At 36.9% G+C, this 15,329-nt stretch overlaps 1 protein-coding gene across 1 annotated transcript in view; it reads right to left on the bottom strand.

Annotated features, from left to right (window-relative positions):
• CHD6 (chromodomain helicase DNA binding protein 6) overlaps positions 1-15,329 on the bottom strand; it is a 124,466-nt gene that overhangs the window by 93,223 nt on the left and 15,914 nt on the right. Inside the window, exons 4-8 of the mRNA XM_036752815.1 lie at positions 10,445-10,510; positions 9,354-9,412; positions 8,721-8,838; positions 801-887; positions 444-578 (exon numbers count right to left, since the gene is read on the bottom strand). Coding sequence (XP_036608710.1) covers positions 444-578; positions 801-887; positions 8,721-8,838; positions 9,354-9,412; positions 10,445-10,510 — 465 coding nt within the window. The remainder of the gene's footprint in view (positions 1-443; positions 579-800; positions 888-8,720; positions 8,839-9,353; positions 9,413-10,444; positions 10,511-15,329) is intronic.

The raw sequence follows: 15,329 nt of genomic DNA, 5'->3' as shown, positions 1-15,329 counted from the left end.
TAGGGAACTTTATATGGATGTCTGCACCTTTGTTTGGAATGTAGCCCCTGAAATGAAATTTGAACACTTCATTACAGTACTGTGGTTTTTAGATTAGGAAAAAAAAATAAGCAAAGGGATGAACTGATTCTCTATTTGATGAGGGAAACAGTGGCATGATTAATGGTAACAAGTGAAGAAAAGACAGCTTCAAAGGAGTGGGAAGGAGTTTTGCTTTTGCTGAATATGTTCAATGAAGAAGCAAAAAACAGTTGGTTCAATGGTCTGGGGCCAAGCAGAAAAAGAAACTCTCCAGTTAAAGAGCTACACATCCACAGGTGCCCACACCCATCTTGCATATGCAGATACAAATGACCACTTTTCTATATTTCATGATCAGTAAGTCCACATGCCCATTAAACATACTATTTAAAGGACTTAAGTGAAAAACAGAGGCATATTACCACATGTTTAATTTCAGGGAGAATTTGAAGAGACTCAAATTCTTTCACTTTAGCTGGATCAACATCTTCTTCCAATTCCCAGGTGCTTTCTTCATATGGCAGGGAACACCACTTCACTAAATAATGAGTCACCTCCTGATTGGGAGCAAAGAGGAGAGAAGAGAAATCCGAGTCACTTACCACAAGAACACAGGGACTAGGACTGGTCCTACTTTGGCCAGGTATTTGAAAATCACTGCAATTAGGTAACAGACGTGTGGAATTCAAAGAAGGGTTACAAAATAAATGTTGATGGAATAAGTACCACCCAAACACACAGCAGGCATGAAAGAGACTGCAGGGTGCAGAAGTACTTACTTCCCCTGTATCAGAGTCCTTGGTGTGGGCCACTTCTAAGATACGATCAACTTCTACATAGTCTGGATTGAACAAATCTTCATCAGGCTAATGCAAACAGAGGAAAGCAGTTAAAAGAGTTCCTCAATTCCCTTAAAGCCCACATCCAGTGTTTATCAAAATGCCATTAGGCCAAAAAAACCAACCCATTTGCATAGAGATAGATATTTCTTTAAAAGCTAACAAACATCTATATCTGTTCTTTTCTCTCAATTAAAATTCAGGACCTGCCATCTTTAATATTAAAAGTTTCAAGAAGGCAACACATAATTTTGCTTAAGTTGCTTTATGCAGGACCCAAAATAGCACCATGCACAAGTAAGAAGCAGTCCTTACAGTTTCTCTTATGATTTCTCCTATGATGCCCTCTAAAAATCATAAGGCACAAATTTAGAGGTGGAAGGGAGCTCAGATGCCACCTCGTACAATCTCTTCATTTTACATAGAGGAAACAGAGACAGTGAAGAGTGATGAAATGACCTGCCTAAGGTTACACAAGTAGTGTCGGATGAACATCCAATCTCTGCCTAAACAATTTTAGTGGTTAGGAGATCACCACCCCAACAAGGAACATTTTTTAAAAAATTATTATTCTTAACTTAGCCAATATTGGCAGACAGAAACACTGTCCTATACAAAGAAGAACTGAAAGAGGCCTGCATATGAAACCCCATATCTCCATTGCATACAACTAGCATTTGTTTTAAAAAATTATATAATAAATCCAATACATTAGTTTCAAAGTTGACTTGGTTGTCTAAGTTTCCTTAAGTTTCTTCTTTTCATCAAAAAAAAAATGCTCCAATGATCCATCTTTCTTTTATTCTTATTCTGGCATCACTATCATTGACATCATTGATATCATTGATCTCCCACACTAACTTCCATTCCTCCAAACAAAACAAAGCAAAATAACCCTTCCACAAAATAAGCAGAGTCAAACAAAATAAATGCAAACATTAGCCAAGTCTAAAAATGTGTGTCGCAACCTATTTCTTGAGTTCCCCACCCCTTTTTCAGACTATCGGTAGCCAGACCTCATCATCAGTCCTCTGCAGATATGGTTGTTCACTGCACTGATCGAGATCTTAAGTCTTTCAATTTTGCTTTTCTTTACAATGCTACAGTTACTATATAATTTTTTCTTATTCTGCTCACTTCACTCTGCATCATCCAAAAAAGGCTTTTCAACATTTCACTAAAATTCATCAAAACTGTCTATTTTGTTTCCTTTGAAATTTTAAAAACCAAAAAATGAACTGAAACATTTGCATATAAATTTTCTATAATTTGAAAGCAAGAGACTTCACATATAGTTTAGGAATAATGTGACTCTTTTTGATGAAAGAGCATGAAATTATTCTCGTTTTAGTTATTGATCTGTATGCTGTTAAATTCCTAAGAAATGTTGTGCTGATGGGTGGAGCCAAGATGGTGGAGAGGAGGCAGGAACTTGCCTGAGCTCTTCCCCAAACCCCTCTAAAGACCTTTAAATAATATCCTAAAACAAATCCTGAAGTAGCAGAACTCACAAAAAGAGAGGTGAAACAGTTTTCCAGCCCAAGACAACTTAACAGTTTGGCAGGAAAGGTCTGTGACACCTGAGTGACATTGGAGCGCAGGTCAGTGCAGGCCACACCAGAGTAGACCCAGCCCCAGCAAACCAGGAGCAGGACTTGGGAGTGAATGAATGAACAGCTACAGTCGGTGTTTCCAGAATTCTCAGTTCATAGACAGTAAGGAGGGTGCGGTTGAACAACAGGTCAAAAGGAGATTACGGGGATCTCTTAGCTGGCACTGGAGGCAAGACTCTGTTGCTTTGCTCATACTCAAATCCAGGTTGCAGTCCTGAGGGGTAGTCGCTGGGCAAGGAGGAACTCTAGCGCATCCGAGCTTGTGGCCACAGGGGAGTACAGACCCTCCTCACCATTCCAAGGCAAAAAAGAGTGCTTGTGGTCACTCACAGACCAGAGCATAGGCCAGGAGAGTAATAAACACACCTCTCCTTAGATCATACCACCCTGGAAAATCTAAAAACTTACAGGTCCCTAGAAGTATCTCTGAAAACAGCTGCACAAAATCCCTGAAGCTTGGTACAGTATATCCTCCACCCTGAAAGAAGAGCCCCACTTTAGCAAAGTCAAGAAATAAGGTGGGAAAACAAGCAAACAACAGAAAAAAAATCTGATCACACAAAGTTACTATGGTGACAAGGAAGATCAAAAGGCACACTCAGAAGACAGCAAAGTCAAAATTCCCACATCCAAAGCCTCCAAGAAAAATATGAATTGCTCTCAAGCCATGGAAGAGCTGAAAAAGGATTTTAAAAATGAAGTAGGAGAGGTACAACTGGGAAGAGAAAAGAGAGTGATGCAAGAAAATCATGAAAGTAGAAAGAAGGGACTTGAGTGAGTACCTGCTCAGGTCCCTCCCAACACCTATAAAAAATGGCTCTGAACAAATTCTAGAACTGCAGAACCCACAGAATAGCAGAGGGAAGCAGGGCTCCAGCCCAGGACAGCCTGGATGGTCACGGGGTAAGGTCTATCACACGGACCTGGGAGCGGAGCGTAGCAGAACCCAGTGTGGGCTGCAGGGACCAACCAGACCAGGAACCGGGCAAAACAGGCCCCAGTGAGCTGTGGCAGTTACCAGACTTCTCAACATACAAACACCAAAGACAAGAGAGAAGGTTAGTGGGGAAAAAACTGTGGGGAGAGAGTGAAAGGAGTTTGCGGTTTGGCCACCACCCTGGGGGCAGTGGAAGTGGTGCAGCTACAGAACTACAGCTGCAGGTGCTTATGGCCCCAGGCCCACCTGGTGGAAGGAAATAAGTGGCAGATCTGAGCAAGAGTGCAGAGCCAGCTTAGATCTGAGTCTAGTCCAGATTGGCAGTTCTTGGGGGAGGAGGAGCGCTGGTGTGGCAGAGCTTGCTGTGTAGCTCTGAAAACAACAGTGCATCCCCTCAAGCTTGGGACAAAGTACTCTATACTCTACAAGCAGTCATACCCTGACGAAAAACTCAAGGGTCAAGTAAGTTGGCTGGGAACATGGCCAGACAGTGAAAACGGTCTCAGATTCAGACTCAGACTTTGGAATCTTTCTTTAGTGACAAAGAAGACCAAAACATATTCAGCCAGAAGAAGTCAACAAAGTCAAAGCGCCTACATCAAAAGCCTCCAAGAAAAACATCAACTGGTCTCAGGACATGGAAGAGCTCAAAAAGGATTTGGAAAAGCAAGTTAGAGAAGCAGAGGAAAAATTGGGAAGAAAAATGAGAGTGATGTGGGAAAACCATGAAAAACAAGTCAATGACTTGCTAAAGGAGACCCAAAAAAATACTGAAGAAAATAACACCTTAAAAAATAAACTGACTCAAATGGCAAAAGAGCTCCAAAAAGCCAATGAGGAGAAGAATGCCTTGAAAGGCAGAATTAGCCAAATGGAAAAGGAGGTCCAAAAGACCACAGAAGAAAATACTACCTTAAAAATCAGATTGGAGCAAGTGGAAGCTAGTGACTTTATGAGAAATCAAGATATTATAAAACAGAAATAAAGGAATGAAAAAGTGGAAGACAATGTCAAATATCTCACTGGAAAAATCACTGACCTGGAAAATAGATCCAGGAGAGATAATTTTAAAATTATTGGACTACCTGAAAGCCATGATCAAAAAAAGAGCCTAGATAATCATCTTTCAAGAAATTATCAAGGAGAACTGCCCTGATATTCTAGAGCCAGAGGGTAAAATAGAAATGGAAAGAATCCACCGATCGCCTGCTGAAAAAGATCCCAAAATGAAAACTCCTAGGAATATTGTTGCCAAACTACAGAGCTCCGAGATCAAGGAGAAAATACTGCAAATGGCCATAAAGAAACAATTTGAGTATTTTGGAAACACAATCAGGATAGCACAAGATCTAGCAGCTTCTACATTAAGGGATCTTAGGGCTTGGAATATGATATTCTGGAGGTCAATAGAGCTAGGATTAAAACCAAGAATCACCTACCCAGCAAAACTGAGTATCATGCTCCAAGGCAAAATATGAACTTTCAATAAAATAGAGGACTTTCAAGCTTTCTCAGTGAAAAGACCAGAGCTGAATAGAAGATTTGACTTTCAAACACAAGAATCAAGAGAAGCATAAAAAGGTAAACAAGAAAGAAAAATCGTAAGAGACTTACTAAAGTTGAACTGTTTTGTTTACATTCCTACATGGAAAGATGATGTGTGTAATTCATGAGACCTCAGTATTAGGGTAGCAGAAGGGAATATACATATATATAGAGAGAGAGGGCACAGGGTGAGTTGAATATGAAGGGATGATATCGAAAAAAATAAAATGAAATTAAGAGATGAGAGAGGAATATACTGAGAGAGGGAGAAAGGGAGAGATAGAATGGGGTAAATTATCTCACAGAAAAGTGGCAAGAAAAAGCAGTTCTGTAGAAAGGGAAGAGGGGGCAGGTGAGGGGGAATGAGTGAATCTTGCTCTCATCAGATTTGACCTGAGGAGGCAATAACATACACACTCAATTGGGTATCTTGCCCACAGGAAAGAAGGAGGAAGGAGATAAAAATGGAGGGATGATGGAAGGGAGGGCAGATGGGGGAGGAGGTAATCAAAAGCAAACACTTTCGAAAAGGGACAGAGTCAAGGGAGAAAACTGAATAAAGGGGGATAGGATAGGAAGGAGCAAAATATAGTTAGTCTTTCACAACATGAGTATTGTGGAAGGTTTTACATAATGATGTACATATGGCCTATGTGGAATTGCTTGCCTTCTTAGGGAGGGTGGGTGGGGAGGGAAGAGGGGAGAGAATTTGGAACTCAAAGTTTTAAAAAAAGATGCTCAAAAAAAAAGTTTTTGCATGCAACTAGGAAATAAGATATACAGGCAATGGGGCATAGAAATCTGTGTTGCCCTACAAGAAAGTAAGGGAAAAGGCGATGGGGGGAGTGGGGTGACAGAAGGCTGACTGGGGAATGGGGCAACCAGAATATATGCCATCTTGGAGTGGGGGGGAGGGTAGAAATGGGGAGAATATTTGTAATTTAAACTCTTGTTAAAATCAATGCTGAAAACTAAAAATATTAAATAAATAAATAATCCAAAAAAAAGAAAATCATGATAAAAAGTCAACAGCTTGGTAAAGGAGGCACAAAAAAAAATACTGAAATAACACTTTAAAAAACAGAATACACCAAATGGTAAAAGAGATACAAAAATCCCATGAGGAGAAGAATACCTTGAAAAGCAGAATTGGCTAAAATGGAAAAAGAGACATAAAAGATTCAATGAGGAAAAGAACTCATTAAAAAGATAGAATTGGCCAAATGGAAAAGGAGGTACAAAATCTCACTGAAGAAAATAATTCCTTAAAATTTAGAATTGACAAGTGGAAGCTAATGACTGCATAAGATATCAAGAAAGAATAAAACAAAACCACAAGAAGGAAAAAAATAGAAGACTATGTGAAATATCTTATTAGAAAAACAACTGATGTGGGAAACAGATCCAGGAGAGATAATTTAAAAATTACTGGACTAAAAGCCATGATCAAAACAAGAGGCTAGACATCATCTTTCAAGAAATTATCAAGACAAACTGCCCTGAAATTCTAGAATGAGAGGGTAAAATAGAAATTGAAATAATCCACTGATCACCTCCTGAGCGAGGTGATCCCAGGAATATTATAGCCAAATTTCAGAACTCCAAGGTCAAGGAAAATATTGCAAGCAGCCAGAAAAAAAACAATTCAAGTATCACAGAGCCACAGTCAGGATAACACGAGGTTTAGCAGCTTCTACATTAAAGGATTAGAGGGCTTGAAATGTTATATTCTGGAGGGCAGAGGAGCTAAGATTACAAACAAGAAGCAGCTACCCAGAAGAACTCAGTATAATCCTTCGGGGGAAAAAAACAAACATTCAATGAAACAGAGGACTTTCAAGTATTCCTGATGAAAAAACCAGAGCTGAGTAGAAAATCTGACTTCCAAATACAAGACCCAAGAGAAGCATAAAAAGGCAAATAGGAAAGGGAAATCATAGGGACTTAGTAAGGTTAGACTGTTTACATTTCTACATGGGAAGATGATACTTTTAATTCATAAGAAATTTCTCATTATTAGAACAGTTAGAAGGAGTATATATAGATGGAAGGCACAGGTGTTAAGTGGAACATGAAAGGATATTTTAAAAATGAAATTATGGGGTGAGAAAGAGGAATGCACTGAGAGAAAAGGAAAGGGAGAGGTAAAATGGAGTAAATTACCAAACACAAAGGAGGCAAGAAAGAGCTATTATAGTGGAGGGGAAGATGGGGGAGCTGACAGGTAACACCTGAATCTTATTCTCATTGGAACTGGCTCAAAAAAGGAATAACATACATGTCCAACTGGGTATACAAATCTATCTTACCCTACAGAAAAGTAGGAGGGGAAGGGGATAAAAGAAGGGGGAAGAAGGTCCTCACAGAAGGGAGGGTGGACTGGGGGAGGCAATAGCCAGAAGAAAAACATTTTTAAGGGTAGACAGGGTGAAAGGAGAGAGAAAGAATAGAATAAACAAAGGAGAACTAGGAAGGAGGGAAATACAGTTAGCAATCATAACTGTGACAATTTTTTTTGAAATTTCTCTGTTAAAGACTTCATCTCTCAAATACCGAGAAATGAGTCAGATTTATAAAAATAAAAGCCATTCCCCAATTGACAAGATGACCAAAAAATATGAAGTCACTTTTCAGATGAAGTAATCAAATCTATAGCCATATGAAAAAATGCTCTAAATCACTACCGACTGGAGAAATGCAAATTAAAACAATACTTAAGTACTACCTCACACCTATTAGACTAACAGAATCAAAAAGGAGAATGATAAATTTTGGAGGGAATGTGGGAAAATTGAGACACTAACGCACTGTTGGTGGAGTTGTGAACTGATTCAATCATTATGTAGAGCAATTTGGAACTATGCTCAAATATTTATAGCAGCTCTTTTCTGATGGCAAAGAATTGGAAATTGAAAGGATGCTGGATCAATTGGGGAATAGCTGAACAATTTGTGTGATATGATTGTGATGTAATACAATTGTGATATAAAAATGATGAACTAGATGCTTTCAGAAAAACCTGGAGAGACTTACATGAACTGATGCAAAGTAAAACGAGTAGAACCAGGAAAACATTGTATACAGTAACAGTAATATTGTAAGATAACCAACTGTGAATGACTTAGCTACTCTAAAGCAATACAATGATCCAAGACAAATCTGAAGGACTTCTCATGAAAAGTGCTATCCATCCCCAGAGAATGAACTGATGGAATCTGAATGCAGATGAAAGCATACTTTCTTTTAAATTTCTTTATTTTTCTTGAGTTTTTATTTTGATGTAATTTTTTTTTTACAACATGACTAATATGGAAAAATGTTTTGCATGATTACACATGTATAGGCTATATCAAATTGCTTGCCTTCTGAATGAGGTGAATGGGGAGAGAGGGAGAAAATTTGGAATTCAATTTTAAAAATGAATGTTGAAAATTGTTTTTACCTATAATTGAGGAGAAATAAAATATTAAATATTTAAAAAAAGAAATGTTCCGTTGAGTTTTCACACTCTACTTGGCAGGGTCCAATGCTATCTAACCTTATGTGGCCAATGATTCACTTAAATACATTGTTGGATCACTGTTTTTCTTTAGTATTAATTTGGACTAATTATACCAGAAAATAGCAGGTTCAACAACTGGAGAGAAACAGTGGATTTACAGAGAGCCTCTACTTCAATTAATAACTCATTCTTAAACCCCTAAGTCAAATTTTCAAAACTCAAAGAAGAGCTGAGGCTACATTAATTATTAAATGTCATTTTACCTCAGTAAAAATGTGCTTCATTTGTGCTTGCTTATTTCTGAAGCGCTTTATCTTCTGAGAGATGCGAGGGTCTTTTTCCAGCTCTTCCATTGTTGCCCATTTACAATGCAAATAGGAACTGCCCAAAGATACAAGAACATTTAATCCAGGAACAACTACACAAATATGTTATTTGCTTTAACTGTTCAAAAATCAAACTATTAAACACAAAAGCAGTTGACTGGTTCTAAGATGTGAGTTTAGTTTCTGATGCCATGATTCAGTATTGTCATTGTACCAATTTTGCTCTTTATGGCATTTGCACACATGCCTTTAAGGGGTTTGCCCTTTAGGATAGTGAAAAGCCATGGGCAAGCTATAAGTAGTTACGTCCACATAAGAACTGACACTAACTGGGAAATGGTGGGTACAGATTATATAGAGAAGCAGAAGAAAATGAAAAGAGGAAGATCAAGAAGAGAAGAAAGATTACACTTCAGTAAAACTCAAGGAGATACAATTCTAAGGGTCATCCTAAAAATATATGAAAGATATCAACATGGGATATTGTGTTAAAAATGTGGGGAAGCATCCTTTTTATGTGAAAGAAATGTAATGGAAGAAATTAAAAGCTGTAAACAAGTAAATACATACAAGTTCCTGTACTTGACGTAGAATAGCTCCATGTCAAAAGGAAGCTCCCCAGGGTGAACCTGTGGCCAACAAGCAGATTATCAATTCTATCCCTGTGGCAGGTGCTACTCTGCATGAATAACTCATGTGCTAAATGAAAATACATAAATTTTAAGCAAGGATTACTGAAGAAAACTTTGACTTTCACAGTCCTTTTACTTCTTGCTGACAACTAAAGACCAAGTTTCATGGAGGTGAAACACAGCTAAAAACCACATGGATTAAGCCTCCACATTTCTGTAGTCTTGCAAGATTCAAGCTACAACTACATTCATCTTATTCCTCTGGTCACACAGCTAGCACAGATGGTTAGGATAAACGTAGATTTTAGCCACATCCCACATAACAATGGTCCAGCCAATTCTATTTTGCAACAGTATAAGCCATGACCCCAAACCCAAACCATTTGCATAAACTCTGACTGTAACACCATAACGCTGACTTCCCATTGTTCCTATTAACTATCTTAGACCTAAGCAGGTGCCTGATGATATGAGGCAAAATATGCTTCAAATTATAATTTTTCTTATGACAGCCCAATAAGTCACTGGCAGCATTCAGGCTTAAAGAAATGAAACTTACTTCCTTAAATATTTAAGGATGAAAAATAAGTTCTCGTTGAGATAATGCCTTAATATTCTTCTGTCTTTAAAAATTTTCTTCCTGAGATGCTGCCTGCTAATTCTGGGATACTTTATTTAAACTAATCAAACCAATCTAGGAGACTTCTCTGGTATGCTACTCACTGTCTCCCCTCTTGGCCCTCAACTGAATTCTAATGAAGGTAGCAATTATGGAACAGCTATCTCTAGATGCAAAGGTAAGGGAAAAAATAATTTTGCTCTTGATTAATTATATAACCCAAAATTTATTATAAAGGACAAATGGATGATAAATGTCAAAAAATATTCTGGCATAATTCTCACTCCTACCAAGGTATTAAATCCCCATTCCATCCTCAATTTCTCCTCTCTGCCTATTTCCCACACTCAACTTGTGCATATTTCCAGATGGCTGAATAAGATGAAAATTACAAATCACAAGCCACTGACCTCCTTCTGTACCATCTTGGATGCCAGAATCTTCTCAATGATATTAGCATCATCTTCTGGAGGCTCCTAAAGATAAGGGTTAAAGTAATGGTCATTATTCTACTGACACCAAGGAAGATTTCATCAGAAGTACCAAAACTGGCACTGTTTGATCCTTAAGTTTACTAATCCTCAGTAACCATCAGCACATATGGTGAACCACTATTACAAAATAACCTTTTATAAGAGATGTTTATGATTATATTGGAGGGGTTCTGGCACTGCATAAAAAGATGATGAAACACAAAGCAGAACAGTTACTAACTGGAAAACTTCCAAATTATAAGGAGCCCTCAGAAGGGAAAAAACCCTAGTTAATAATATAAAATGTTTGAAAATCCCTATGGTACTAATGGGGGCAGAGTACTCTAACAGTAAGAGCAACAACTCATATTTACATACTACAGCACTTTATATTATAAAAAGAGCTTTCCTCATAGCAATCCTGTGATATAGGTAGTATAAGCAATATTAACCCCATTTTATAGTCAAATATGTCAAAGGTCGGAGTGGTTAAGTGGTCTGCTCATTATCAGCCAGGAACTAGTAGGTAGTAGCCCTGGGACATGAGCCCAGGTCTAACAGATTACAAACAACTCTTCTTTTCTTTTACAAACAGGACTGATAAGAAACTATGACAATCCACAAGGTCAAGCTTATTTCCTTTATAAAATCTATATATAATACATTCCATACGATATTTTCAAAGGTGCCCAGCTTTTCTCTCTCTGAACCTCCTTCTGTTCTGTGTGCCTTCTTTTAAAAGCTTCAATGACTCTTTTCTTTCTTTTCCTTCTTTTTGTTGGCATAACTATCACTAGTCCCCTGCTTCTCAATAATTCCTTCCTGCAAAAAAGAAAAAAAACCTTATCCCTTGTAACAGGCCATCAAACAAACAAATTTGCACATTAGTCATGATCAAAAAACTATTCTATACTTCTATCACTCCTGTCTCAGGAAATGGGAAACAGCCTTCATTTTTGGTCCTCTGAAATTGTGACTGGTCAGAATTGTATCAGTCAGAATTCTCTAGTCTTTCAAAGTTGCTTTTCTTTATAATGCTGTAGTCATCGTATAAATTATTCTCCTGGTTCTGCTTATTTCAGTATTCATCAGTTCATACAAGTCCTCTCAGGTTTCTGTGAATCATTCATCTCTTATTAATGTATTCCATTACATTCACAGGCTAAACTTTGTTTAGCCATTCCCCTACTGACTGGCATCCTACTGGTTTCCCATTCTTTGTTAGAATAAAAAACATTTTTGTATATAAGGGTCCTTTCTTTGAGCTTTTTGGAGTTTGTGTCTAGCAGTAGTATCACAGCATCAAAGACAAAGACAAAGAAATTGTCTATATTATCTCGTTTAAAACTCTCTATCCCCTTGTCTAGTCTAGAAAGCATTAATTAACCTCTTACAAAACATATCTTCTTCCTTGCTCCTCAAATTTTATGACATGACTTCTTATACCTAAGTCAAGTATCCATTTGGAGCTTAATGTGGCATATGATATAAGATCTTGATCTAAAACTCATTTCTGCCAGGCTGCTTTCCAGTTTTCCCAGCAGTTTTTGCTGAACTGACAATCTTTGCCCCAGGAGGGAGTCTTTGGGTGTGTTAAGCCCTATGCTACTGTTTGTTTGCTTCTGTATGGTGAATGCCTAATCTGTTCCACCAACCAACTTTTCTATGTTTTAACCAGTACCAAATAGTTTTTATGATTACTGTTTTGTAGGTTAGCTTAAGATGTGATAATAGTAGCTCCCTTTCCTTTCTACGTTTTAAAAATTTCCCTTGAGATTCTTGGTATTTTCTTCTGCAGATTAATTTGTTTTGTACGTGTTGAGATAATCAACTGATTTTCAAAAATTTTATTATTGATATGGCCTGTTACATTTAGTTTCCCTAAAATTTAAGCAACCACTTATTGTTCATAAATCTTGGATGGTCACAGTATGTAAATTTTACATGTGCTAAAGTCACTTAATATTTTATGTCAACATTCATTATGGGTATTAGTCTACAGTTTTCTCTGACTTGTCATTTCTTGGTTTAGGGACTAAATCATATTTCTATTATTAAAGGAATTCAATAGGCTACATTTTCCTCTCATTTTTGCAAACTGTTTATGTAATGCTGGAATGAATTATTGTTTAAATGTCTGATATAATTTATCTGGTCCTGTTTTGGTCTTTGTTGTTTGTTTTTCCCCCCTTTTGGGAGTTCATATATGGTTTGTTCAAGTTCATTTTTTGAGACCACGTTCTTTAAAATCTTGATTTCTTATTCTATTAATCTGCACATTTTACATTTTCATAAATATTCATCCATTTCCTATCAGTTTTGCTGAAACATATAATTGGGCAAAAGAGTCCTTAATCATTTCCTTTATTTCCTCTTCCTTTGTTGTGAATTCTCCACTTTCATTTTTGTTGACATTTGCTTTTCCTCTCTCTTTAAAAAAAAATTCTTTTAGCTATTTTTTTCTGTTTTATTACATATGTTTCTTATTTAAAAAATTAGCTTCTGGCTTTATCTATCACTTCAATGACTTCTTTGTTTTCAATTTTGTGAGCCTATATTTTGGCTTTCAGAATTTTTATTTTGATGTTTATTTAGCTAAGATTTTTCTATTTAATTTAAATAAATTTTTTAGATGAATGCTCAATAATACACTGATCTACTCTTTCTCTTTTGTGGTGATTAAAATTTTTAAGAGACAAGAATTTTCCCCTCTGGACTTCTTTGGCTCCATCCCAAAAGGTTTTTCTTTTTCCTTAAATGTTTTCAGGATATTTTATTTCCCCCTCCAATTACAGGTAAAAACAATTTTTAACATTCATTTTAAAAAATTCTGAGTTCCAAATTCTCTGCCTCCCTCTCTCCCTTACCCTGTCATTTAGAAGTCGAGCAATTTGATATAGGTTATATAAAACATATGTAGTCATGCAAAACACATTTCCATATTAGTTATATTGTGAAAGAAAACATATATCCCCCCTCCAAAAAAAAATCCGAAAAGAATAAAGTAAAAAAAAAAAAGTGTGCTTCAATCTGCATTCAGACTCTATCAGTTCTTTCTCTGGAAATGGATAGAATTTTTCATCTTAAGTCCTATGGACCTGTCTTGAATCATTGTATTGCTGAGAATAGTTAAGTCATGCACAGCTGATCATCATAAAATATTGTTGTTACTGTGTACTATGTTCTCCTGGTTCCATTCACTTTATTTTGCATCAGTTCATGTAAGTCATTCCAGGTTTTTTTGAAAGCATCCTGCTTGTCATTTCTTACAACACAATAGCATTACATCACAATCATATACTATAACTTGTTCAGCCATTCCCCAATCGATGAGCATTCCTTCAATTTCCAATTCTTTGCCAGTACAAAAAGAGTTCTTATAAATATTTTTGTACATATAGGTCCTTTTCCTTTTTTTTTTTCTCTTTAGAAAATACCTCCAGCAAGGGTCTTGCTGTGTCAAAGGGTCTGCACAGGTTTACAGCTCTTTATGTTTACAGTTCCAAGTTGCTCTCCAGAATGATTGGATCAGTTCACAAGTACACCAATGGTGCTTCAATGTTCCCAGAACTGTGTGTAGGCAATGCAAGGGTCCTCTTCCCTAATCTTCTAACCAGTTGTCTGACCCCCTTACCATCTGTGGGCTGAGACTCCCTGCCACTGATTCAGCTGCCTTCAAGGCCTGTGGCTGGCTTGCCAGGTGTGGCCTGTGCTGGACTGCACTCTACCCTCACCCCAGTGAGACAGACCTTTCCTGCTGACTTTCTAACTTCTTTTGGGCTGGAAAACTTTCACCCTGTTCTTTTGTTGGTTCTGCCACTCCAGAATTTGTTTTGAGGTGTTATTTTAAAAGAGTTTGGAGGGAAATTTGAGTGCTCAGGAAGTCCCTGCTTATTATACTCCACCATTTTGGTTCTGCTCTCCCATCCCAAAAGATTTGATAAACTGTCTCATCATTGTCACTTTCACTGATGAACTTATTTATTATTTCTAAAATTTGTACTTTCACCTAACAATTCTTCAGGATTACATGATTTAATCTCCATCTAAATTTGAATCTTTTATTTAAAGGTACTTTATTGACTATAAATTTAATTGTATTGTGGTTAGTATGTGTGGTTTTTTGTTGTGTCATCTGTTTATGAGGTTTACATGCTAGGCCTATCACACGGTTAATTTTTATAAAGGTGCCACACTCAGCAGAGAAATCCTATTTATTTCTGTTTCCATTTAATATTTGCCAGAATTATATTTAACTTGATTAAAATTTCATTCAACTCCTTGTTTCTTGTTTATCTTTTTGTTAGATTTGTCTGAAAGGGGTCCAGTGAGGCCTCTAATGACACTTTTGCTGTTTATTTTTCTCCAACACTGGATTTTTCCCACTAAATACTTAGATGCCAAGACATTCAGTGCCATGTATTAAGCACTGATATTATTTCCTTATCTATGGTGCCTTTAAACATAATGTAGTTTCCCATAAATGTAACTTAATCTTTTTGAAACACCTATTTTTACTGCTGCCCTTATCTTTACAGCCACCTTTTGCTTTTCTGGGTTTGCTTGAAGCACAATAAAAATTGTTCCAGCCCTTATTTTAACTCTATGAATCTTTATGTTTCAAGAATTTCTTGTAAAACACATTTGGTGGAATTTTTCTAATGCATTCTGATAGCCTTTTGTTTTTATGGATGAGTCTATTCTTTTTATAATCTTTAGAAATAAGGTGTGTATCTCCCTTTATCATATACTCTACCCTCCATTTCTTCCCTATAAAGGAGGTGAGAGAGAAGGAATGTGAACAATACTATACTTATCTATA

Source organism: Trichosurus vulpecula, chromosome 3, assembly GCF_011100635.1.
Source record: "Trichosurus vulpecula isolate mTriVul1 chromosome 3, mTriVul1.pri, whole genome shotgun sequence".
NCBI lineage: Eukaryota > Metazoa > Chordata > Mammalia > Diprotodontia > Phalangeridae > Trichosurus > Trichosurus vulpecula.
Note: the sequence above shows the minus strand (reverse complement) of the source record. Positions and strands in the feature narration are given on the sequence as shown.